Source organism: Equus przewalskii, chromosome 5 (assembly GCF_037783145.1).
Source record: "Equus przewalskii isolate Varuska chromosome 5, EquPr2, whole genome shotgun sequence".
NCBI classification, from domain to species: Eukaryota; Metazoa; Chordata; class Mammalia; order Perissodactyla; family Equidae; genus Equus; species Equus przewalskii.
This window is the reverse complement of record NC_091835.1, coordinates 52,981,729-53,007,660: the sequence shown is the minus strand read 5'-3', so window position 1 is coordinate 53,007,660 and position 25,932 is coordinate 52,981,729. Positions and strand designations below refer to the sequence as shown.

Here is a 25,932-nt window from a genome sequence, read left to right as displayed (position 1 = left end):
TGGGGGCAGGAGAGAGTCAGGAAAGTCTTGCTAGAGGACATGGTGATGGAGCTGATGGTAAAAGAGGGAAGGGAGGTAGCTATATCAAAGTGGCTAGAAGCAGAGTGGCCAGCATAAGGAAAGGCATGGAGGGAAGAACAGCCCAGGAGAGTCTTCTGTTACTGTAACCAGCTCAGTGATGTTGGAGCATAAATTTCAGAGGAGGACATGCCAAGAGAAGAGGTTGGCCAGATGATATGTGGTCTTCTATATTAAAAAGCTTGGACTATGTCCTGTAGACTTATAGAACATGGTGAAGCATTAAAGAATTTTAAGTGGAGGAGGACGGAGTCTAATTTTTCTTTTAGAGCACTATGGTAGCTATGGGAGGTCGTTCTTCAGAGGACAATACTGGAGGCACAGTAATCAGGTAGGAGGTTATTACTATAGTCCACGTGAAAGGTAATGAAACTTTGATCCAGGAAAGGTAGGATGACAGTATTAAGGGTAGAGGGCAGAGTCTTGAATTATTTAGAAAATAATAAGTGTTGATGAGGATGTGGGAAAAAGGGAACTCTTGTGCACTGTTGGTGGGAATGTAAATTGGTGCAGCCACTGTGTAAGACAGTATGGAGGTTCCTTGAAAAATTAAAAATAGAACTCCTATACAATCCAGCAATTCTACTTCTGGGTATTTACCCAAAGAAAACAAAAACACTAATTTGAAAAGATACATGCACCCCTATGTTCATTGCAGCATTATTTACAATAGCCAAGACATGGAAGCAACTTAAGTATCCATTGATAGATGAATGAATAAAGAAGATGTGGTGTATATATATAAATACACACACATATATAGAAATATTACTCATCCATAAAAAAGAATGAAATGTTGCCATTTGCAACAACATGGATGGACCTTGAGGACATTATGCTAAGTGAAATAAGTCAGACAGAGAAAGACACATGATTTCACTTATTTTGGAATCTAAAAACCAAAACAAATGAACGAACAAAAGAAAAAAGAAACAAACTCATAGATTCAAAGAACAAACGGGTGGTTGCCAGAAAGGGGGTTGGGGGGACATTGGGCAACATAGGTGAACGGGATTAAGAGGTGCAAACTTCCAGTTATAAAATAAATAAATCATGGGGATGTAATGTACAGCATGGAGGATGTAGTCAATAATATTTTATAACTTTGTATGGTGACGAATGGTTACTAGACTTATCATGGTGATCATTTCGTAATGCATGTAAATGTCGAATCGCTATGTTGTAACCTGAAACTAACATAATATATGTCAATTATACTTCAATTTAAAAAAAAGAATTTTTAAATCTCAGTGGTTAGGAATGGATATGAGAGATAAGTTGGATGCCTGGGTGGATGGTAGTATCAAGAGTTGAGTTTGAGAATAGAAGAAAAAAACAAATTTTAGATAGGCATATGCTAAGTTTGGCTTTGGAGTATCGAAATTGAGGTGCATACTGAACACCCCAGTGGGATATGCCCAGCACAGTGGTCCACAGAGAATGAGTCTGCACTGGAGACAATAATTGAAGAATCCTCAGCCTGTATGCGGTGGTAAAAGCTGGAATGTGGAGAAAGATTTCTGAGTAAGAAGAGAAGATGGAGTTTAAGTGGAAAATATCAGCATGGAAGAGTTGAGAGAGACAGAGAATCACACACACACAAACCTGTCAGGCAGAATGGTGTGAGGAGCGCCAGGAATGTGTGGCACATGGAAGTGAGGAGAGAGCACAGCCTTGGGAAGAAAGGGATTGATTATCAACTCTGTCCAAGCAGAGAAGGCCAGTAACATATGGACTAAAGTAGAGCCTTTGGATTTCTCATTTAGGAGGCTTTGGTGATTTTAGATAGTCATTCCCACAAGGATGAGGGCAGATACCAGATTGTACAATACTTGGGGGAGACTTGCTGGAAGGAAATGGGGCAAAAAGAAGAGTCTTCTCTTTATATGTCTAGAATACATGGAGGAAAGCAAGACTGACATGGAGCCTAGGAGGATGTCATACGATGATTTGAGGAAGAGAGCCATTGCATGGAAGGGTGTGAGTTCCACGGAAGAAAAAGATGCTGCCCTTGAAAATCTTCCCATGCATCTTAGGATCTTGCTTTTACACTGCTTCCTCTAAGCCCTTTTCTTTGCAATCATAATAACTGTTATGTCAGCACACTACCTCTGAAAAACAGGGTTCTTTGGAAGAATGTATCAGTAGGGTGTGAGCCTCATTCTAAGACATGGTCCTGTCTCCCATATTTTAGTAACAAAAAATGTGAACAGCAAAATAAGCCCATCACTTAACCACCCTTCCTGTTCCTCTAAGCTTTCCCTTCACTGTCCGAATTCTCTTTGGCCTTTCACAGTTCTTTAAAAAGCCTATAACTTATAAATTCCTTTAAACATCGCAATAACCCACATCACCAGATTGAAATGTTTTTCTCAGATCTGATCATTAGTTTCCTGCTGACCTTTCTTCTACCTCAGATTGCTTGTACTCTGGTTCCATCACAAGGTCCTATTTTTTCTCCCAATCCCTAAATAAAAGGTTCTGATTTTATCACTGACTCCTTATCTCTTCTCTCTGCCCTCCTCTTTAACGCCATTTTATGCAGACGATAGCCAAATATGCAACCATAGCCCCAACCTCTCTCCAGACTTGTCCTTTGTTTTCAGTTGTTGACTAACATTTAGAAAGACAAGACTTCCTGGCAGCCACAGTTACTGTGTCTAGAAACCAGTTCATCATGCCTTTCCATCTCTTTCCTGTAACCCAGCAACCTATCCTGACTTCCATATTGCAATTAATGATATTCCACTGTGCCTTCAGGTATCTGGGCTGGGAAAACTCCTCCATTGTTTTTAGCATCTCCCTTTTCCTCTTCCAGGTGCACTAGTTACCTAATGTGTTAATCAATCTGCTTTCACAATCTCACTCGCTTCCTTTCCTTTATTCCCAGAGCCGCACCTGGTTTTTCACACTCACCCTGGCTCGCACCCCCAAATGATCTGCTCAGTGTTGCCAGACTAATTTTTCCACTTTGAATTAATCATTTTCTTACTCAAAAGGCTATCAATAGCATCACACAGTTTATAACTCTAAACCTCTAGTTTTCCTGGCGTGAAAGGTCCCCACAATTGGACCCCTTCTTTCTTTGCCTACCTTTGCACCTATTGTTCTCCTATTTATAGCTCCGGTTCCAGTCCAACTGCATTATTCATCTGTAACTTCTAGACTCTCCCTGTATTCTAGTATGGTATTTCCATTTGGAATGCCAAAACTCCTAAGCTGTTAAACTCTTGCCCTCTCTCTGAGGCCCAGATCTAAGGCCATTGTTCTGTGAAGGTTTCTCCCATCTTACTAACCAGAGCAAACATGTCTGCTCCTAAATTCCTGACACCGCTCGTTGCTATATGCTACTGTGCAGATCTTTTGCTGTCTTATCTCCTCTGCTAGATGCTATGTGCTGTCATATTGTAGAAAGTGCGTGAACGTTATAGTCAAATAGACATAAGTTTACAATGGTTCCACATCTAGGCTATGGGGTCTTGGCCAAGTTTCCTTTCACCTTGAACTGTTGTTCCCTCATCTGGAAAGTGGGGAATATAATGCCATGTTTGGGGGTTATAGTGAGCGTAAATGAGATTGTGTATATCAAAATGCCTAGCTCAGTGCTTAGCTGACAGTAAGCCCTCTATATTTGTTAATTTCTCTTCTTTAACAGATACAGATCTATGTCTTGTCCATTTTTATGCTTCCATTGTATGTATTGTGTATCATTCATAAATATTTGCCTAATGAATGACTATCCAATAAGTTGGTTCCGAATTAACATTGTCTCTGTACTTAAGTGGCTTATAATCTATAAAAGGAAACTAAGGCTAGTAAGTACTAAATTGATACATACTGCAGACAGAAATCCTGGGTGCACTGATTGCAACTTATTCCAAATTTTGTCACATGCAGGGTATTGTTTCTGGGGGATGCACAAGCCCAGAGGGATATAGGGTGATATATCGGGAGTCACAAGGAGATGTTAGGTCTACATGGTCTGTTTTCCAGAAGCTTCACATTTATTCAAAAATTTGAGGGCATTTAGGCAGTTTAACCTAAGAGTAAATTTAAATAGTATTTTTATATTAGAACAAATAGAATGTTGTAAAGTGGAACAAATTTAGTGTGAGCATTTAAAATAAAATAGAAACTTTTTTAAAATTGAAAAGTGGTCCCAGGCAATTTTAGCTGCTAATCCTTGCAACCTCAGCAGCATAAGCGTTCTCTACTCTGTGCTCAAAGGACCACATGTGCATTAGAAATATGTGAGAAGCATTATGATAATATATATCTAGATGTGCATTCGTTCCTGGAATCGCTTACCATATATAAGATCTAATACATACCATCTATATTATAAGAACTCAATTACAACAATGATTTAAACACTTGAAATATTTGGGAGTTGTACTAGTAGACTATAACATAGTTGTGGTCGATCTAGAAATGGTTCTTGGAAGAGTTGGGTGTTAAGCTGTGATCCAAAGAGGGATATAGTATCGAATAACAGAGGGGAGAACTCCACAGTAGGAGAGAACTGGCTCCAGGAGCATTCCAAGTGACATCCATGGTAGCAACAGAGGAGGTAGGGTCTGTGACAGGCAATGAGAACGGATGGGACTTCTCTAGCTTTGAAGGCAATGACCAGACATTTGAGAGTTATGACTCAGAAAACAATTGCTAGTGATCCAGAAGGCAATCATGATAGAGTGATGATTAGCAGATGACAGAGCTGAAGCAATAAGCATAGAAATTGGCTCTGGTATCCATATTCATTATTAATTTTGAATTACCAGAGGCTAAAAGTCCAGTGAAAAGGAGATGTCAACAGACGAGGTGTGACAAAATAACAAAATGGAGAAAGGACTTAATATTAAGTCAGAATTCCTATCATAAGGATAGTTAAGTTCCTAGAATTAAAGATCTTTCTAGATGATGTATATTGTCAGAGACGGGCCTTCTATGTTCTTCTCTCAGCATACTAGTCCCTTATTAGCTGTATTTATGCATTAAAGTCAGTCATTCGTTTATTCGTTCAGCAATTACTTATTAAACATCTGCTAGATACCAGGATATTGCAGTGAACAAAAATAGACAAAAAATACTGCCAAGCTTATTTTCCAACATACATAGAATGTCAAATGGTGACAGAAAAATAAAGCAGAGAAGAAGAATGAGGATGCCTGGGTGATGGGTGGGTGTGTGCCCATCCTTAGTCATACTATGTGGGAAACACTGCATAATATACGGTCTTCTTTTTCCTGAAAAGTTTGTATTGAGCACACAAAGCTCCTCTTATCCTTCCTTTCTTTCTCCCTTGGTCATCTCATCTCATCCAATGCCCTGGCTTACATTATTCATTTTGTGTCATTTATACTTGAACCAGTGTTTTTACATCTTGACCTTTCTGTTTGGAATTTCCAGCTTCCTACCTGATTTTCCCAACACTGGTTGTTCTTTAGGCATCTTAAACTCAACACCTCCCAAATCAAACATATCCTTCCTCCAAAATCTCTGCCTTCTCTTTTTTTCTCCTGCTGTAGTGATATTATCATAAACTCAGTCATTCAAGTCAGAAAATTCTGAGTTATTCTCGATTCCTCCTAAATGTATACCTCTAATTGGACATCAAGCTCTCTTAAATTTTCATTCCATAATTCCTCTTCAGTCTCTCATATTCATGTATTCAGTTATTCTGTCAACTTTAGTTGAATGCCTGCTGTTTTTCAGATGCTATGCCAGGTACTGGTACTACTAAAATAAACCAGACAATAAAGTGGTAGAGGCTAAGGTAGAAATAGACAAATTTTCATAGCAAAGTGCTGTGGGCACAGAGAGCATCAACTAACTGGCTGTGTCTGTGGGAGTCAGAGTAGTGGCAGTGGTTGAGCTGGGTCTTGAAGAAGGGATACCTGTAAGGCGGGAAAGAGACTAGATGGGGGCATAGAGTTCTCAAAGGACCTGGTGTGCTTGGAGAATGGTGAGAAAGTCAGAGTGACTACAAGAAATGTGCACAGAGTGGATTGTCAGTGCATGAGCCTGAGGATGACTTCAAGTTCCCTGGTTGACAGGGACTTCATTAACAGAGGCAAAGAAGGGCTAAAGAAACAAATTTTTGATGAGTTGTGTTTGACATGCCCACAAGCTATCCAGGAGGATTTATCCAGGCGGCAGCTGGAAATAGAAACTGAAGTTGAGAAGAAGGGTCAGTACTGGGGAGAAAGATTGAGAAATCATTAGCATGAGGATGGTTGAAATCATGGGAATGAACAATAAAGTTTAGAGAGTGAGACCCAGTGAAGATGAAACACAACCAGTTCCCCTCTTTTACATTCCCCTCCACTGCCCTAGTCCCCTGATGTCCTCACCCTCAGCCTCTTCTCCTGACAGTCTTCCTCAAAATCCTGCCACAGGAAGTGACTTAAAGCACAGCTCTGTACCTGCTAGGCTTCACTCAAAAGTCTGCAGAATAAAGTGCAGGCTCCTTGGCTTTGCGTTTCAAGCACTTCGTGATTTGTGCCTTGTCATCTCCATTTCTGAATGTTCTCTTCTGGCCACACCAGAGGAATTGACATGCCCACAGACAGGTCATCTGCTTTCATTTCTAGCTTTGCCATGCTATTTCATCTGCCCAGGAGGCAAAAGAACGTGGCTTTGGAGTCAGAAATTGACTCCACTGACATTTTCACTAACTAGAGGCGTTAACCTGGGCAATTAATTGAATCCCTCTGAATCTGTTTCCTCACATGCTAAAAGGTCAGATTGGATTATTGTAATTATAATAGTATATTTAGATATCTTTACAGTTGTCAATATAAATAGGTGTTCAATAAAAATTAAGTACCTTTTATTACCATTGATCCTTTCTCCACTTGCTATAATCATGTTTCATAGGCCAGACATTTAAAGCTTTACACCTCTTTTAAACCTTTAAAAATGTATCTAGTCAGAATTCATTTTGCCCTCCTTTATGCTTCCTTGGCAGTTTATACCTCTTCAGAATATAACACAAGTTGTCTGTTTCCTCTACCATATTCCAGATTAATAGATAGTAGATGCATTATTTTTATAGCCCTATGTACCTTGCAAAAGATAAGTAATTGAATTGAATTCTGGGAAAAATCTACTTCAACATTTTCTCTCTTTTTTTCCTTTTCTGTAATAGCTCTATTGAGATATAATTTACATACCTTACCACTCACCCATTTAGTGTGTACAATTCAGTGGTTTTTACTGTACTCAGAGTTGTGTATCCATCATCACAATCAATTTTAGAACATTTTCATTGCCCCCAAAAGAAACCTCATACCCTGTAGCCATCACCACTCCACACCCCTGTCAAACCTTTCATCCTCCTCAGCCCTAGGCAACCATTGATCTACTTTCTGTCTCTATAGATTTGCCCATCCTGGACATTTCATATAAATGGAATCATATAATACATTTTGTTCTGTGTCTTGTTTCTTTCACTTAGGATGTTTTCAAGGTTCATCTTATAGCATGTATCAGTACTTCTTTCCTTTGTATTGAAGAAAAATATCCATTGTATGACTATACCATATTTTGTTTAGCCTTTCATCAGTTGATGAACTTGTGAGTTATTTCCACTTTTTGGTATTATGAATAATGCTACTGTGAACATTCACGTACATGTTTTTGTGTAGACATATGTTTTTACTTCTCTTGTTTATATACATAGGAGTGGAATTCTGGGTCATAGGGTAACTATATGTTTATGTAACCTTTTGAGAAATTGCCCAACTATTTTCCAAAGTTGCACTATTTTGTATTTCTACCAGTAGTGTATGAAGCTTCCAATTTATCCACACCATCACCCACACTTGTTATTATCTGTTTTTGGTTATAGCCATCCTAATGGAATAATACTTCACTAGTGAAATGTTTTTAATTCATTCAATCAATATTTTATTCAGTGCCAACTATATACCAGGCACTGTTCTCAGCTATTGGGACCATTGGTAAAAAAAAGAGACAAATATATCTGCCCATGGACATGCAATAAATAATAAACATAATAAGTTTCTATGTAAGTTCCTGGATAAAATGGCATTCCTTTCTTCTGTGCTGATTAGCAGGCAGGATTTTTCTTGCACAGTTATTTTTACCTCTTTATCTTAAACTTGTAGTGCAGTTTAACTTAACAACTTTGATAGGGCGGTATTCAATCTGTTAGGAGGTGATAAGCACTAGAGGAAAAAGAGGCAGAAAGGGGAAGAGTGATTGAGAGTGTTGGCAAAAGGGAAGGGACAGATTATAGGATTAAATAGTGTGATCAAGTTAAGCCACATTGAGAAGGTGAGATTGGAGCAAAAACTTGAAGGTGAGTGAGTTAGTCAAAGAGAGATCAGAGAGAAGAGTGTTGTGGGCAGAGGAAACAAACAGTCCAAAGGCCCTGAAGCAGAGATCTCTGTGCAAGGAACAGTGAGGAGGCCAGTGTGGCTGGGTAAGAGTTCGCAAGGGAGAGGATAGTAGGGGACAAGGTTCCAGAGGCTAGGGGCCAAATCACTTAGGATTTAGTAAATAGCTATTGTGTGGGTCATGCTCATGCTCCACCACTTTTCATTGTTTATCTAAAATTCAGACTTACCTGGGTATCCTGTATTTTATCTGGCAACACTGCTTATAGACCATTGTAAGGACTTTGAGCTTTGTTCTGAGGAAGTGAGGAGCCACTACAGGGTTTGGAACAAAGGAGAGACACCGTCCTACTTAGGTTTTTAAAGGATCATTCTGCCTGCTGCGTTGAGAATAGGCCATAGAGAATAAAAGTGAAAACAGGGAGGCCTGAGAGGCTACTGAAGTCATCAGAAGAGAGATGATAATGGCTCAGACCAGGGTGGTAGCCATGGAGGTGGTAAGAAGTGATCAGATCTGGATATGTTTTGAAGGTAGAGCCAAAAGAATTTCAACGTGAATTGGATGTGATATGTGAGAGAGAGAAAGAGGATTCAAGGATGACTCCTAGACTTTTGGCTTGAACAACTGGAAGACTAGAGTTGTCATGGAATGAGAAGAGGACTGTGGGTGGAGCAGGTTTGGGGAAGAGGGTTAGATTTTATTTGAGGCCTGCTGAGATGATGATGATAGGTCAAATAAGATGAGGCAGAGCCATCAGCCAGCCAAATTTCATGGTATTTTCCATAAAAATATCCAATAATATAATTTAAAAGGTCACCCCTTCATAGGGGACAGATTTTTTGCTTATTGTACTATTTAAAACGTCTGAATGGTCAAATGGCCTTTTTTCTTTCTTTCTTTCTTTTCTTTTTGTTTTTTAAAAATATAATTAGGAAAAGAGTAGCCAGGATTGGAACCCAGTTTCCTGGGTTTTTTTCTCCAATATCTGAACTGGAAAACCAGACTGAATCCCAACATGCCATTTTACTTGGCAGGCTAATTCATTTTTCCATAGATGTTTTTCTTCATCTCCATTCATTTCCTTTCATCCACTGTTCAACCTTTGAGAGAAAAGAATCTTACTACCCAGATCCTCTCTTCAGTCTCCTTCCAGAGGTTGAAAATATGCCCTGGAAATTGAGCAGACCGTCCTCTCCCCAAAATGCCGGGAACACAGCTGGACGAGTCTTTGAGTCCTTATTGCATTCAGAGCACAGATTGCTGTGCACATTCACTTGCCTTTCACTGGTTTTGAAGAGATGACTTTCTCAGCTGCCTTCCCTCTTTTTTCTCAGTTTTCTGCATGAAATGACATTTGTTTTCCATCCTGATTAGCAAGCGTGCCTTTTCTTGCACAATCATTTCGACTTTCTTTTTCTTACACTTATCGTCCAGTTTAATTTGACAATTTTGATGTGGCTATATTTAAAATTATGTGCAAATTTTACTTCTGTAATTGGACTGTGTTTTTCCAAGGATCCACGGGAAAAAAAATGTTAGTTGGGAAGAAATCTATAAACTATGGCCTTTTTTTCAGGAGGTCTTGTGTACTGTGTTGTTTTTAATCATAACATTTTAAATTGGCACACTCTCACAGAAAGCATTTTTTGCAATAATTATTATGTTTTGTTTTATGCTAAGAAGTGAATGCTGATTAAATGACAAATTACATACGTTGTGTTTCCTGTGTTTTGCAGGACTCGAGCGAGACAAATTTGATAATAAAACTGTTTCATTTGAGGAGCACATCAAGTCAGAACACAACATGTGGCATTATTTGTACTTCCTGGTCCTGGTGAAGGTTAAAGACCCAACTGAATACACTGGACCTGAAAGTTACGTGGCTCAAATGATTGTGGTGAGTGATCAGAGGGTTTTATTCTGGGACTCTTGCATTTCGTATGCTTTCTGCTTCTCTTCCCTACCCTTCTCTCAAAATATAAAGGTAATAGCAGTCATTGTGTTAACTTTTAAATAGAACTGTCAGTCACTGAGGAGCCCCTTTCTGGCCTCATCATTTGTTCCCAATGGACTTCTTGGTTATACGAACCAAACCTAAGTCTCAAATACGCAGATGATATTTTCTGAAGAATTTTCTGTGCAATGAATAGCACCATCTCGGTTATGTCTGTCATCTTCTGACCTCGTGCCTCCTGTCATTGTTGATGTCTCAATTCCTGAAATCTGGAACTTTCCCATTGGCAAATATGAACTGAAGATTCATACTTTAAGAAATTCCTTGCATTTCAGAAATCAAGCGTTTAAGAAATTAAACTGTGTTTGGGAAAAACATAAGGTTCGATCTCAGTGGGAGAGCACTGGCTTTCTGTCAGTATACACTTTAGATAGATTTACCAGTGTTGGCGATGGATTTGCACTGATCCACATCCAGTTGCTTATAACTCCTCACTAAGATCAGTAGCATTGCGCAGAGGGTGTGGCTGTCGATGATTCAGAGTTTCTTCTGTTTCAAAGAAGATTGAAACTAACTGGCTTAAGGAGAAGTCAAAGTTACAACTTTAGTGTATCCATGATAAATATTTAGTGAGTGAGTATCATGGCATCTGATACATATTCTTGCATTCTTACAATAAACATAGCTGTATATTGGATTTTCTTTTTCTCAAAAATCATCCTACAACATTGTGTTCACTGTTTGAGAATGAAGCCTTAGAAGAGTCATGGGCTTCCCTGCTCCTTGGTCCTAAGGATAACATTTAGTAAGCACCAAAGCCAAAGTGTCAGGAGAGCCAGGTAACAGTGGCTCTGTATCTTTCCCTTTGAGAGCTTATCATCTACTTAGGAAGACATAAACCATAATATAGAGAGCAACCAAAGAATATTTCAGAGGCTAACATATTAATAAGTTAATATTGTAATAGTTTACCTTACCTGACAATATGTGTGTGTTACAGGAGAGCTACATGTAAATTGAATTTTTATAGTTCAGTATTTTTCATGCTTTTTTGTTATTGACTTGCATCATACTATAAGGTGTTTTCTCTACATTCTTCATATGACTGTGGGCAGAACCTAATATTCTTTCTTTTCCCTCATGTTTTCTTTTCTTCCCTCTCTCCTTTCTAAACTAGGAAGAAAGGTAATCATTATGAGAATATGCATTCATAGTCGTTATTTATACATTCTTGATCTCAAGATTCTCAGAGACTATTTGTGTGAAATATTTTGTCTCTGCTTGCTCGGGGGGACAAAGTATGTTAAGCAATACATTTAAAATGTGACCTCACATTGTTATATTTTTATCAAAGTTTGAGTAAATTTAATTAATATATATTTATTGGGCAGCCATTCTTGGACTAAAGGGTTTCAGGGAATACACTGAAGAGTCTTTTACATTCCTTTTCTGCCAAGGAACACAGAGCTTAGTAAGAAGGAGTGGAGAATAAAAGCATAATAGGCTGAGCTCCCCAGGAGCGGAATAAATAAAAATCTGTGAAGGCTTACAGATGTAGAGAGAGATCCAGCTGGGAGGTGGTGCAGGGGAACTGGTGTGTGTGTGTGTGTGTGTGTGTGTGTGTGTGTGTGTGTGTGTTGGGGGACAATCATCAGACAGGGTAGATGGGGGCGGGGGGGTGTCTGCTGGATTAAGAGTGACTTCCTGTAAGAGTGAGCAGCCTGAACAAAGGCATAAAAGTGAGACTCTCAGACACTCTGGGGATCATTATTTGCCCAGTTTCACTGGCGCATAGTTCACCTGTAAGGAAGCTCTGAGAGCTATGACAGAAAAAATAGATTGGACTTTTGAGCAGTAAGTGTAGGCATTTGGACATTATTTCATCAGCAATGGGAAGCCATTGAAGGTTTTAACTAGAGAATGGTCTAGGACAGTTGTCAGGCAGTGGTGTGTAGGCTGGTTTGGTGAGGGGAAAGATGAAGTCAGAGGTGGGTTTTTGCATTTGATGAGATTAGAGGTGGGGGACATGGGACGGGGCAGGTAGGAGCAGGGGAGGTGGGAAGCTGTAAGATGAGCCAAAGATGCCTGGCCTTGTGACCCTGGTCTTTAGGAGAAAGGTGGTGTATCAGTTTCAGAAAGTCTCTTTGTTAGAAGAAGCTGGCCAGAGAAGAAGACTTGTTGATTTTGAAGTGAGACTGGAGGCCGAGTCATAGATAAGGAGGGACAATGTGGTGACCACAGCATGAGCCTTAGAGCCAAAAAGATCTAGGCTTAAATTTTGGCTCTATCACTTCTTTGCTGTGTGGTCTTAGATATGTTGATTGAGTCTTTGAACCTGCCTGAGACTCTGCCTCCTCATCTAAAAGGCAGAAAATTGGTGTAAGATGAGTGAGATGATGCGTATAAAGTGTGCAGCACAGTGTGGGTACTCAGTAATTGACAGTTTTCACTGTGACGGTCCACATGGAATGACAATTGAAACCATCAGATTAGAGGGAGGTGGGAGGGGGAGAAAATGTAAAGAGAGAAGAGAAGAGAAAGCCAGAGACAGAACTTGGGGCATCCTCCATTTAGGAAAAAGAAGAAAGACGTAAAAGATGTACAAAAAGATGTAAAATAAGTAGAAAAGAAGCAATAAAAAGGGCAGAAGGAGAACCGGGAAGTGGAGTGTGTCAAAAGCCAAGTGATGAGCATTTCATTGTCAGAGTTCAACAGCATCAATTACTGCAAAGAGGCCATAAAGAAGAGACAAGTCAAAGCCTTTGGATTTTGTAGTAAAGAAATCATCAGGTGAGTTTTACAATAAAGAGAAGACTGCTGTGAAAATGTTGACCCATCTTTAGCCTTAACATTAAGCCAGCATTTTGCCAGGCACTTGTGTTTCAATGTTTAAGTATCCACGTACTTATCCTTATTTCTGCACGTCCTCTTCTGTCAGAGATCTCTCCAGAACCATGACAGGAGGGAGAAAAGCTCACATGCTTATTCCAACGTGAAATGTCTCATTCTCATCCAAGCAGTGCACATCCAAGAGAATGGGCACCGTTCCTGAATTTTAATGGCCAGGAGAAGGAACAGTGATATTAAGCTTAGAACTGATGGAAACAGAAAGTCATTCACATGGAAGATGATTGTTCATTTACTCAGATAGCATTTTTGGAAATGCTTCTAAAAACCTGTAGCTGATGAACCTACTTCAGAAAATCTGCTATTCCAAGCTCTGTGGAGATTATGGCCTTGTAATCCTGAACTTGCGAGAGAGAGAAGATTTTAGAGAGTGGAGCAAGTTGAAGCATGTCTGTAGCCCAATTCAAAGACTGTATTTATTCTCTCTCCAACCCAGGGGTAACTACTCTTAACAGTTTGGTAGGAAACCTTCCAAATATTTTCCTACTATTTTTATTTTTGGACTTAAAGGTAGGTTCATTTACCAGTTGTTTGAAGTGCTGGTTTATCAATAGGGCTTTAGAAGAAGTTTTGAATTCTTCATGATTGATGTAGCTTTTATGCTCATGGATTTAAGCAGAAGAAAATAAGGAAGTTCCTCGTATTTGTGGACAAAACACTTCATCTGAATTCTACTGCACTGTTTAAGTAAATCTCATTTGTACCTTGGGACCCTTAGCAAATGCCTTTTTTCTTCTGGTGAAATGAGAAAAAATAAGAATGTAACAAGTTTGGGGGATATACTTTTTCACTTTCAAGGCTTCAACTTTATTCTTTATTACCATGTCAAAAGGAATATTTATACACTATGCATTAAAACATACATTACAAATAAATTAATATATTGCTTCAAGGAGTTAAAATCTTAGGAAATATATTTGTGCATCTGTATCTTTCCAGTAATAGGATCAAGATTCCAGAATATTAACAGAAACTTAAAACTTTCTTATCCCCGCCTCCAAACCTTAAACCAGGCTGTTTAAACATCCACTGTCTGAGTATCTGAATTAACACAAAGCATCTTCTGGATGTTAGGGGAGATCTGACTAGATCAAGATATTGAGGGAATATATTTTCTTCTGGCAGGCAAACCCTCATTTTTGATAAGGGAATTGGTGTTTTGCAGTCATATTTATTGGGAACAGAAAATGAGAAGGGAAAAGGAAGGACCATGCAGGAAAGTAAAAATAATGAAAGAGAATTCAGTAAACTAGAGGCAAGGGTATAAAGGGCAAATCCCCCAGCCTGTACTAGTAATGGCCTTTGAGCATCGCTAAGCCCTTTGCTTCTCCCATTACCCAAAGGATGATGACTGAGGAGGAACAAACAAAATAGAGATCATTAGAAAAAATACCCAAGGCTTTTAGATGTTTCTCTAACAATTTGGGGACATTTTCAGGTTTCCAGTGTTCATTTGCTGAGATATGTTTGGGGCCATTGGGGATATTTAGTAGTTAATTTGACAAACAGTGGGATCAAAATCAGAGGCGCCTGGAAGAGCAGGTACCATGTGTCTTCAGAGAACTGCTGCCCCCCCCCGTGTGTTCTGGTGTAGTGAGCTGCAACCAAGACCCTGGCTGGCCACCCCCATGACCATGGTTTTTTGGGGACCATTTTCTCAGTTTGGTGCATGGCACTGTTAAGCTTTTCTACTTATTTGACTCTTGACTAAAAAGTGTTCCTCGACATCACGGTAATGTCAGCTAGGACAATTTAACTCATGTTTTGGTTAACGTAATAATTATCTGTCTTGACACAAAAAAATAATTGTAAGTTTCTTGAAGGTCACAACCAGGTATAGCATAGTTCTTTGTTCTGTGCAATACCGGGGCAGGTAATATCTGTAATATGTATTAAAAGCAATTTAATAAACATTGATTACCTCTTGTATGCTGGCAGCTGGGCTATGGGTTTGACATATAAGGATAAATACGAAATAGTTTCTTTCTTGAGGAAGCTCAAAATGTTTATTGAATGAATAAATAAAATAATGAGTGAATTAACAAATGAATGGTTTCTTCCTAGCCCTCTGGTAGTTGGACATAATTTACAGAAAGATACACCGACATAGCTGCAGGAGTTTGGAACATGAATTTCTCATTAGTGAAATGTCATCTTTCCCGTTTTAAAATTGGAAGATAAAGATGCAGCAGGAAGGGTTATGCCACCTGAACCAAGTATAATGAATGCAATATTAAAAATCGGGTGGCTGATTTGAGAGGCAAGGCAATTTAATCCCTCTGTCGTCTCTTTCACAGTATTTCTCGAGCCCAGCTCCTCCCACACATGCACAAATCCTCAGGGGTGTGCCTAAGGCTGCTCTCCTAGCAGACGGACAGACGTATGCATTGGTGGATTTTTCAGCATAACTCTCCCTTAAGAGTGAATTCTTGGGGCTGGCCCAATGGCCTACTGGTTAAGTTTGGTGTGCTCTGCTTCGGTGGCCTGCATTTGGTTCCAGGGCATGGACCTACACCACTTGTTGCTGGCCATGCTGTGGTAGCAACTGACATACAAAATAGAGGAGGATTGGCATAAGATGTTAGCCCAGGGCGAATCTTCCTCATGCAAAAAGAGGATTGGCAACAGATGTTAGCTCAGGGCAAATCTTCCTCAGCAAAGAAAAGGAAAGAATGAATTCTTTCTTGCAATAATCTGTTAAGAGCTCAAAAAGAGAGTGATCGTCCTTTTAATGAGATAGAAAAGAAACCTAGTCACCCATACGGAAAGAAAAGAACTAACAATTTTCCAGATGTTGTTTTGTGTGTCTGGAACTCAAAATCAGTCTTGTTTAGTTAAACTGTATTTTCAAACAGTAACTGTTGGAGGGGGAGATGTTTGGGCTCATGAAAGACATCGAGTCTTCTGAGATTTATATACACCCCTCCTGCGTTAGCACCATTTGCCAACTTAATTTCTGCCTTATTGTTATGTGTCATAATTATGAAATTATATGTTCGGATTCTATTATTTCTAATTTATGCTAATTGTGTAATTGGATCTAATTAAGCCAATTATGTAACTGCTCAGTCTTTGAAACCTATCTTAAAGACTTTAGAACTTAATAAGATACTTTTTTTTTTTTTTTTTTTTTTTTTTTTATTAATGTTATGATAGATTACAACCTTGTGAGATTTCAGTTGTACATTTTTGTTAGTCATGTTGTGGGTACACCACTTCCCCCTCCGTACCCTCCCCCCACCCCCCCTTTTCCCTGGTAACCCCCAATCAGATCTCCTTCTCAATATACTAATTTCCACCTATGAGTGGAGTCATATAGAGTTCATCTTTCTCTGACTGACTTATTTCGCTTAACATAATACCCTCGAGGTCCATCCACATTGTTGTGAATGGGCCAATTTCGTCTTTTTTTTATGGCTGAGTAGTATTCCATTGTGTATATATACCACATCTTCTTTATCCAATCATTAGTTTCTGGGCATGTAGGCTGGTTCCACGTCTTGGCTATTGTAAATAATGCTGCAATGAACATAGGGGTGCAACGGACTCTTGAGATATCTGATATCAGGTTCTTAGGATAGATACCCAGTAATGGGATGGCTGGGTCATAGGGTATTTCTATTTTTAACTTTTTGAGAAATCTCCATACTGTTTTCCATAGTGGCTGTACCAGTTTGCATTCCCACCAACAGTGTATGAGGGTTCCTCTTTCTCCACAACCCCTCCAACATTTGTCGTTCTTGGTTTTGGATGTTTTTGCCAATCTAACGGGGGTAAGGTGATATCTTAGTGTAGTTTTGATTTGCATTTCCCTGATGATTAGCGATGATGAACATCTTTTCATGTGTCTATTGGCCATATTCATATCTTCTTTTGAGAAATGTCTGTTCATGTCCTCTGCCCATTTTTTGATCGGGTTGTTTGTTTTTTTGTTGTTAAGCAGTGTGAGTTCTTTGTATATTATGGAGATTAACCCTTTGTCGGATAAGTGGCTTGTAAATATTTTTTCCCAATTAGTGAGCTGTTTTTTTGTTTCAATCCTGTTTTCCCTTGCCTTGAAGAAGCTCTTTAGTCTGATGAAGTCCCATTTGTTTATTCTTTCTATTGTTTCCCTCAACTGAGGAGTTACAGTGTTCCGAAAAGATTCTTTTGAAACTATAGATTGAAGAATTATATGCCTATATTCTCTTCCAAAAGACTTATTGTCTCAGGCCTAATCTTTAGGTCTTTGATCCATTTTGAGTTTATTTTGGTGTGTGGTGAAAAAGAATGGTCAATTTTCAATCTTTTGCATGTGGCTGTCCAGTTTTCCCAGCACCATTTGTTGAAGAGACTTTCTTTTCTCCATTGTAGGCCCTCTGCTCCTTTGTCGAAGATTAGCTGTCCATAGATGTGTGGTTTTATCTCTGGGCTTTCAATTCTGTTCCATTGATCTGTGGACCTGTTTTGGTACCAGTACCATGCTGTTTTGATCACTGTAGCTTTGTAGTATGTTTTGAAATCGGGGATTATGATTCCGCCGGCTTTGTTTTTCTTGCTCAGGATTGCTTTAGCAATTCGCAGTCTTTTGTTGCCCCATATGAATTTTAGGATTGTTTGTTCAATTTCTGTGAAGAATGTTCTTGGGATTCTGATTGGGATAGCATTGAATCTGTATATTGCTTTAGGTAGTATGGACATTTTAACTATGTTTATTCTTCCGATCCATGTGCAAGGGATGTCTTTCCATCTCTTTATGTCATCGCCTATTTCTTTCAAGAGAGTCTTGTAGTTTTCATTGTATAGATCCTTCACTTCCTTGGTTAAGTTTATCCCAAGGTATTTTATTCTTTTCGTTGCGATTGTGAATGGGATAGAGTTCTTGAGTTCTTTTTCTGTTAGTTTACTGTTAGTGTATAGAAATGCTACTGATTTATGCACGTTAATTTTATACCCTGCTACTTTGCTGTAGTTGTTGATTATTTCTAATAGTTTTTCTGTGGATTCTTTGGGGTTTTCTATGTATAAGATCATGTCGTCTGCAAACAACGAGAGTTTTACTTCTTCGTTACCTATTTGGATTCCTTTTATTTCTTTTTCCTGCCGAATTGCTCTGGCCAGCACCTCCAGAACTATGTTGAATAGGAGTGGTGAAAGTGGGCACCCTTGTCTTGTTCCTGTCCTCAGAGGGATGGCTTTCAGCTTTTGTCCATTGAGTATGATGTTGGCTGTGGGTCTATCATATATGGCCTTTATTATGTTGAGGTACTTTCCTTCTATACCCATTTTACTGAGGGTTTTTATCATAAATGGGTGTTGGATCTTGTCGAATGCTTTCTCTGCATCTATTGAGATGATCATGTGGTTTTTGGTTTTCATTTTGTTAATGTAGTGTATCACGTTGATTGACTTGCGGATGTTGAACCATCCCTGTGTCCCTGGTATAAATCCCACTTGATCATGGTGTATAATCTTTTTGATGTATTGCTGTAATCGGTTTGCCAAAATTTTGTTGAGGATTTTTGCATCTATGTTCATCAGTGATATCGGCCTGTAGTTTTCTCCTTCTTTGTGTTGTCCTTGTCAGGTTTGGGGATCAGAGTGATGTTGGCTTCATAGAATGTGTTAGGGAGTTCTCCATCTTTCTCAATTTTCTGGAACAGTTTGAGGAGAATAGGTATTAAGTCTTCTTTGAATGTTTGGTAGAATTCTCCAGAGAAGCCGTCTGGTCCTGGACTCTTGTTTTTGGGGAGGTTTTGATTACCGTTTCTATTTCCTTACTTGTGATTGGTCTATTCAGATTCTCCATTTCTTCCTGATTCAGTTTGGGGAGATTGTAGGAGTCTAGGAATTTGTCCATTTCTTCCAGGTTGTTCAATTTGTTGGCATATAGTTTTTCATAGTATTCTCTTATGATCTCTTGTATTTCATTGGTATCTGTTGTGATTTCTCCTCTGTCATTCCTGATTTTATTAATTTGCGATTTCTCTCTTCTTTTCTTGGTGAGTCTGGCTAGGGGTTTGTCAATTTTGTTAATTCTTTCGAAGAACCAACTCTTTGTTTCATTGATCCTTTCTATTGTCTTTTTTGTTTCAATATCGTTTATTTCTGCTCTTATTTTTATTATTTCCCTCCTTCTACTGACTCTGGGCCTTGTTTGTTCTTCTTTTTCTTCTAGTTCTGTTAGGTGTCGTTTGAGGTTGCTTACGTGAGCTTTTTCTTGTTTAGTGAGGTGAGCCTGTATTGCGATGAATTTCCCTCTTAGGACTGCTTTTGCTGCATCCCAAATGATTTGGTATGTCGTGTTCTCATTTTCATTTGTCTCCAGATAATATTTGATTTCTTCTTTAATTTCTTCAATGATCCATTGTTTGTTGAGAAGCGTGTTGTTTAGTCTCCACATTTTTGCACCTTTCTCTGCTTTTTTCTTGTAGTTGATTTCTAGTTTAATAGCGTTATGATCAGAAAAGATGCTTGATATTATTTCAACTCTCTTGTATTTATTGATGTTTGCTTTGGTTCCCAAAATATGGTCAATCCTTGAGAATGTTCCATGTGCACTTGAGAAGAATGTGTAACCTGCTGTTTTTGGATGAAGTGTTCTATATATATCTATTAAGTCCATCTGGTCTAATTTTTCATTTAATTCTATTATTTCCTTGTTGATTTTCTGTCTGGATGTTCTGTCCATTGGTGTTAATGGTGTGTTGAGGTCCCCTACTATTATTGTATTGTTGTTGATGTCTTCTTTTTAGTTCTATTAAGAGTTGCTTTACAAATTTTGGTGCTCCTGTGTTGGGTGCGTATATATTTATAAGTGTTATGTCTTCTTGGTGGAGAGTCCCTTTTATCATTATATACTGTCCCTCTTTGTCTTTCTTTATCTGTTTTGCTTTGAAATCTACCTTGTCTGATATTAGTATAGCGACACCTGCTTTCTTTTGTTCATTATTAGCTTGGAGTATTGTTCTCCATCCCTTCACTCTGAGTCTGTGTTTGTCTTTGGGGCTGAGGTGTGTTTCCTGGAGGCAGCATATTGTTGGATCTTGTTCTTTGATCCATCCTGCCACTCTGTGTCTTTTGATTGGGGAGTTCAATCCGTTTACGTTTAGAGTAATTATTGAGACGTGGGGGCCTACCACTACCATTTTGTGTCTTGTTTTCCGGTTTTCTTCAGTTTCCTTTGTTTCTCGTCCCATGGTTTAATCTGTTCTGATGTAGAGCTGCTACTCTCTGTTGTTGTCCTTCTACTTATCTCCTCTGCTCTTGGTTTTGTAGCCCCTTTCCTTTTTTGGATTTTTCAGGAATGAGGGTTTTCCTGAGGATTTCCTGAAGAGGAGGTTTTGTGGCAATGAACTCCCTTAATTTTTGTTTATCTGGGAAAGTTTTTATTTCTCCATCGTATTTGAAGGATATTTTCGCTGGGTAGAGAATTCTCGGCTGTAGGTTTTTGTCCTTCAGATTTTTGAATATATCATTCCACTCTCTTCTAGCCTGTAAAGTTTCTGCTGAGAAATCTGCTGATAGCCTGATGGGGGTTCCTTTGTAGGTTAGTTTCTTTTGCCTGGCTGTCCTTAATATTTTCTCCTTGTCGTTGACTTTTGCTAGCTTCACTACTATATGCCGTGGAGTTGGTCTTCTTGCATTGATAAAGTTTGGAGATCTATTGGCTTCTGTCACCTGAAGATCCATCTCCCTCACCAGATTTGGGAAGTTCTCAGCCATTATTTCTTTGAATAGGTTTTCTGCCCCTTTCTCCTTCTCTTCTCCCTCTGGTATACCTATAATCCTTACGTTGCATCTCCTAATTGTGTCTGATAATTCTCGGAGAGTTTCTTCATTTCTTTTAAGTCTTGCTTCTCTCCTCCTCTGCCTGCAACAATTCTATATTGCCATCTTCCAAATTGCTAATTCTTTCCTCCATATTATCGGCCCTACTGTTCAGAGCATCTAGATTTTTCTTAATCTCCTCTATTGTGTTCTTCATTTCCAGTATTTCTGTTTGGTTCTTCTTTATCGTATCAAACTCTTTTGTGACATAGCTCCTGAACTCGTTGAGTTGTCGGTCAGAATTCTCTCTTAACTCAGTGAGTATTTTAATGATGGCTGTTTTGAAAGTCATCATCATTTAGGTTATATATCTCATTTTCTTTGGGATTGTTTTCTGTGTATTTGTTACTTTCTTTCTGTTCTGGAGATTTAATGTATTTTTTCATATTGCTTGATGATGTCATTTGTGCCTCCGCATGGAGATAGAGTTTAGTTGCTCCTTTCACTTGTTTCAGCTGCTGCGGTGGGGGGAGCAGCTGTTTATACTTCACCAACCAGGAACCCTGTCCGTAGTTGCTAACTGGGCCTGGGCCCCTCTTCGTAGCCACAGTGGCCCTTTGGATTCCCTCCTCTGCCGTGGGGGCCGTCACGGGGGGCTTCAGACTGCAGGTGCCTACTGTTGTTGCCCACCTAGATGCGCTCTCTCCTTGGGGTCTGCAACGGTGTTATGGGCTTTTCCAGCAGCCAGGGGTGGGATCACTTTTATTTGTCGCTCGGTTGCTGTCGGCACCCACCAAATCTCACTTGTCCTCTATGGGTCGCAGGAGAGCTATTGGCATCTTCTACAGTCTGTGGTTAGTACACCTAGCTATGCTGCTTTTTGCCTGGGGTCTTCCAGCCTTGTGGCTGGCGGCTGGGTGCCTTCTACTGGTGCTGTGCAGAGGCTTTCCCTAAGGCTTCTGTGAGCCTGTAGGGTTTCCCCCTAGGCTACTAAGCTGGGTCTCTGGAACTCTCTCCAGCCCCAGTCCTCTCCGAGATCTCCGGCAATCCCTAGCCTCACCGGGTGGGCAACGGCAGCTGGGGGTCGCCCCGCCCTCTGGGCTTCTCTCCGGGCCTCTGCCGGGAGCTCTGAATGCTCAGCGTGGCCCCTCTGCTACCGGCAGACAGAGAGTTTTGTCTGCTGCCTGGCGGAGCTCCGGCGCTTCCCCTCCGGGTCGCCGGACCCGCCTTTGAAAGTTCCCCCGCCCCGGTCCTCTCCGAGATCTCCGGCAATCCCTAGTCCCACGGGGCGGGCAACGGCAGCTGGAGCAACCCCGCCCCTCTGGGCTTGTGTCAGAGCCTCTGCCGGGAGCCCTGATGCTGGCGTGGCCCCTTGCTAATGGCAGACAGAGAACCTGCTGCCTGGGCGGAGCTCCGGCGCTTCTTCCCACCGGATCGCCGGACCCGCCTTCAACCTCCCCCCGCCCCGGTCCTCTCCGAGATCTCCGGCAATCCCTAGTCCCACGGGGCGGGCAACAGCAGCTGGGGGTCGCCCCGCCCTCTGGGCTTCTCTCCGGGCCTCTGCCGGGAGCCCTGAGTGCTCAGCGTGTCCCCTCTGCTACCGGCAGACAGAGAGTTTTGTCTGCTGCCTGGGGGAGCTCCGGCACTTCCCCTCCGGGTCGCCGATCCGGCCTTTGAAAGATCCCCCGCCCCGGTCCTCTCCGAGATCTCCGGCAATCCCTAGTCCCCTGGGGCGGGCAACGGCAGCTGGGGGTCGCCCCGCCCTCTGGGCTTCTGTCCGGGCCTCTGCCGGGAGCCCTGAGTGCTCAGCGTGGCCCCTCTGCTACCGGCAGACAGAGAGTTTTGTCTGCTGCCTGGCGGAGCTCCGGCGCTTCCCCTCCGGGTCGCCGATCCGGCCTTTGAAAGTTCCGGGGCCCTTTGAAAGTTCCCCCGCCCCGGTCCTCTCCGAGATCTCCGGCAATCCCTAGTCCCCGGGGCGGGCAACGGCAGCTGGGGGTCGCCCCGCCCTCTGGGCTTCTCTCCGGCCCTCTGCCGGGAGCCCTGAGTGCTCAGCGTGGCCCCTCTGCTACCGGCAGACAGAGAGTTTTGTCTGCTGCCTGGCGGAGCTCCGGCGCTTCCCCACCGGGTCGCCGGACCCGCCTTGAAAGATCCCCCGCCCCGGTCCTCTCCGAGATCTCCGGCAATCCCTAGTCCCACGGGGCGGGCAACGGCAGCTGGGAGACCTCCGTGCCCACCGTGTCTCTCTCTGGGACCCTCCGGGCGCCCCGAGCACCAGGCCGGGTCTCCCCGCCAATGGCGGGGAGAGACTCTCCCCGCAGGCTCAGGTGTGCAACTCCAAAGTTTCCCTCTGCGTTTAGGAGTAATTGCGGGGGGTTTAAGTAGGGTTCTGGTCACCTGTTTCCACCGTCGCTCCTCTGTTGTGTTCTCGCTCCTGCCCTAGATGTGTGTGGATCCTCTGGGGGCGTCCGTTGGAAGAAAGCCGCTTGCGGGTACTAGGCTGCCCGTCGGGGTCGGAGAGTTTTCACCTATTTCCACATCCTCCCGGAGGAAAGTCCGTCCGCCTTCCGATGTATAGTCCGTGGGTGTCTCAGACGTCCTGAGATGCTGTCTGGATATCCTTTGTCAAGCGATAAGTGTCCAAATAATTGTAGACTCGAAGGGCGAGAGACAAAGAGGACTACTCACGGCGCCATCTTGGAATTCCTCGAACTCTAAGATACTTTTTAAATGTTTACATTTTAAGGCAAGACAAGGGGGTCTTTGCAGCTCACAATCCACAATTAAGGAGTAAATGTATACTGTACATTCAAGGAGGCACCACTTTCACTTTCCACATTTTAAGTCCAGACATGTGTCTTCAATTTAAGAGGGATCTTTTTCAATTCCCAACTCTGGATTTCACTGTCATTGTGGGATCTATCCTCTACATGATTCGAATTTCCTATTTAGGATTCACGTGTAAGATCTATGAGTTACCACATTTTTGTGTACATGTTAACATCTTTCTAATCCTCTTTTTAGCTTGTGAAATGGTGAGTACTTAACAGTGCCTCTGCACAGAGTCTTCATCAGTGCTGGAAGTGAGAGTAAAAGGATTTGCGTCCGATAGTGTTTAAATGAAATTCATGGATGGAGGTGGGATGAGGCTAAAGACGAGGGCAGGTGAGGCGCTGACTCTGAGATGTCATTGACAACTTCCGAAACTGATCAGAAACTGAATCTGGTGGTGTCCAGGTGGGTAGTCCTCAAAGTTAAAGAAGCCAAAAGTGGCATTTGTTAGTGCTTTTAATGAGTGTTTAAGGAGAAGCTGGGCATAAAGGAATAAACCTGGGCATTAGGCTCTGAAGTTTGACTTCTTAGGATTTTCATTTGAAAGATTGGTGACTTTGCTTATCTCCTCTGCACTTCACTTTACCCTTCGATGAAATAAATATAATCAGCCAGTCAGCACTCAGAATAGAAGCAGCTGACCGGCACCTGGATCCTGGAGGCCTCCTGCTGTGCTGGCCCTGTCCCTTTAGTTGCTGGGTCATGGGGAGCAGGAAAGGGCTGGGATCTCAGGGGGAGAACCTGGGCAGAGAAGGCTGCAGCACCATCGGAGGAGGAGGGTATTTAGAGGGCTTGGGACCATGGCTGATTTGGCAACTGGGAAATACTGCAATAGTTTTAGCAACTAGTATAGCCATATCTATGGCCCTGGATATAAGAAGACTTTCCTTGCAGAGTTGCTATGAAGAATAAATAAAATCATGCATATGGACACCACTGCCACTAAGATAACTGACATTTGATGCTTTCTGACTGTGTGCAGGTGCTGTGCTAAGTGTTTGACGTACGTGATCTCTTTTAACGCCTTATAACAACCATGTAGGCAGTTGGCTATCATTGTCCTCATCCTACGCATGAGAAAACTGAGCCTTAGAGAGGACTGGTAACTGGCCTGAAGTTACACAGCTGGTGAAGAGGGATGCTGTGTCCTTTATTGTGCCAGGCACATGCAAGTGGTCAATACAAGTCCTGTGATGATTTGAAGCTGTACGATATATAAAGCTGGCAGCAGTGGTTCCTTCGAGAGCAGGCCAGGCTGGCTGTACCCTGTGCTCTCAGCAGCATATCTCATGCTCCACAGAAGAGGGACTGTAAACATGCAGACCAGGGCAGGGCGGAGACCTGGCTGGGAGACAGGAAGTCAGCTGACAACCCTACAATGGCAGGAAGGCCCGAGAGGAATTCAAATAGGAAAAATGTACTCATTCAGAGCTGGTTGGCGACTGCAAGCTTCCTACAAAGATTAGAAGTATCACAATTACAATTATTACAATTGCAGGCAAGAAAGACGGAGGCTGCAGGATGTTTCCATTTAATTTGACAAGCATTTGCCGGGGAACACTACGCACGAGGCACTGATAGAAATAAGAATAAAACATCGTCACTGCCCTCACAGAACCATAATTTAATAGAAAGGACAGGTCTATTCACCAGAAATGATAGTGCAAATCAGAACTCTCATGAGACATGTAATAGACGCGCAAACACACAGCAGCTGGGGAAATGTTAAAACAAATTACACAGTTAGACCCCTGCTTAAAACCCTTCGGTAGCACTTAGCATAAAATCCAGACTCTTTTCCGTAGCCTTCTTATACAGCCTGGCCCCAGCCTACTCCACCAGTCTCGTTTCATCCCTCCTTCTATAGCCAACTACAGTACAACCACATCGGCCCTTTTCTTTTTCTCGAAAATCCATGCTTTTTCCCTGGTCAGAGCCTTGGCGTGTGGGTGCCTGTGTGTGCATTGTTGTGCCCCAGCTCTTTCTATGCCTGGCACCTTCCTTGACATCCGCATTCCAGTTACTTTCTATCCTATCACCCTTTAGAGCAT

The 25,932-nt window shown here is 41.5% G+C and overlaps 1 protein-coding gene across 2 annotated transcripts in view; it reads left to right on the top strand.

Annotated features, from left to right (window-relative positions):
* The window catches only part of ITPR2 (inositol 1,4,5-trisphosphate receptor type 2), a 473,043-nt gene that overhangs the window by 404,352 nt on the left and 42,759 nt on the right, over positions 1-25,932 (top strand). For both annotated transcript variants that reach the window (XM_070620853.1, XM_070620852.1), the window contains one exon: positions 10,179-10,339. In XM_070620853.1, coding sequence (XP_070476954.1) covers positions 10,179-10,339 — 161 coding nt within the window. The remainder of the gene's footprint in view (positions 1-10,178; positions 10,340-25,932) is intronic.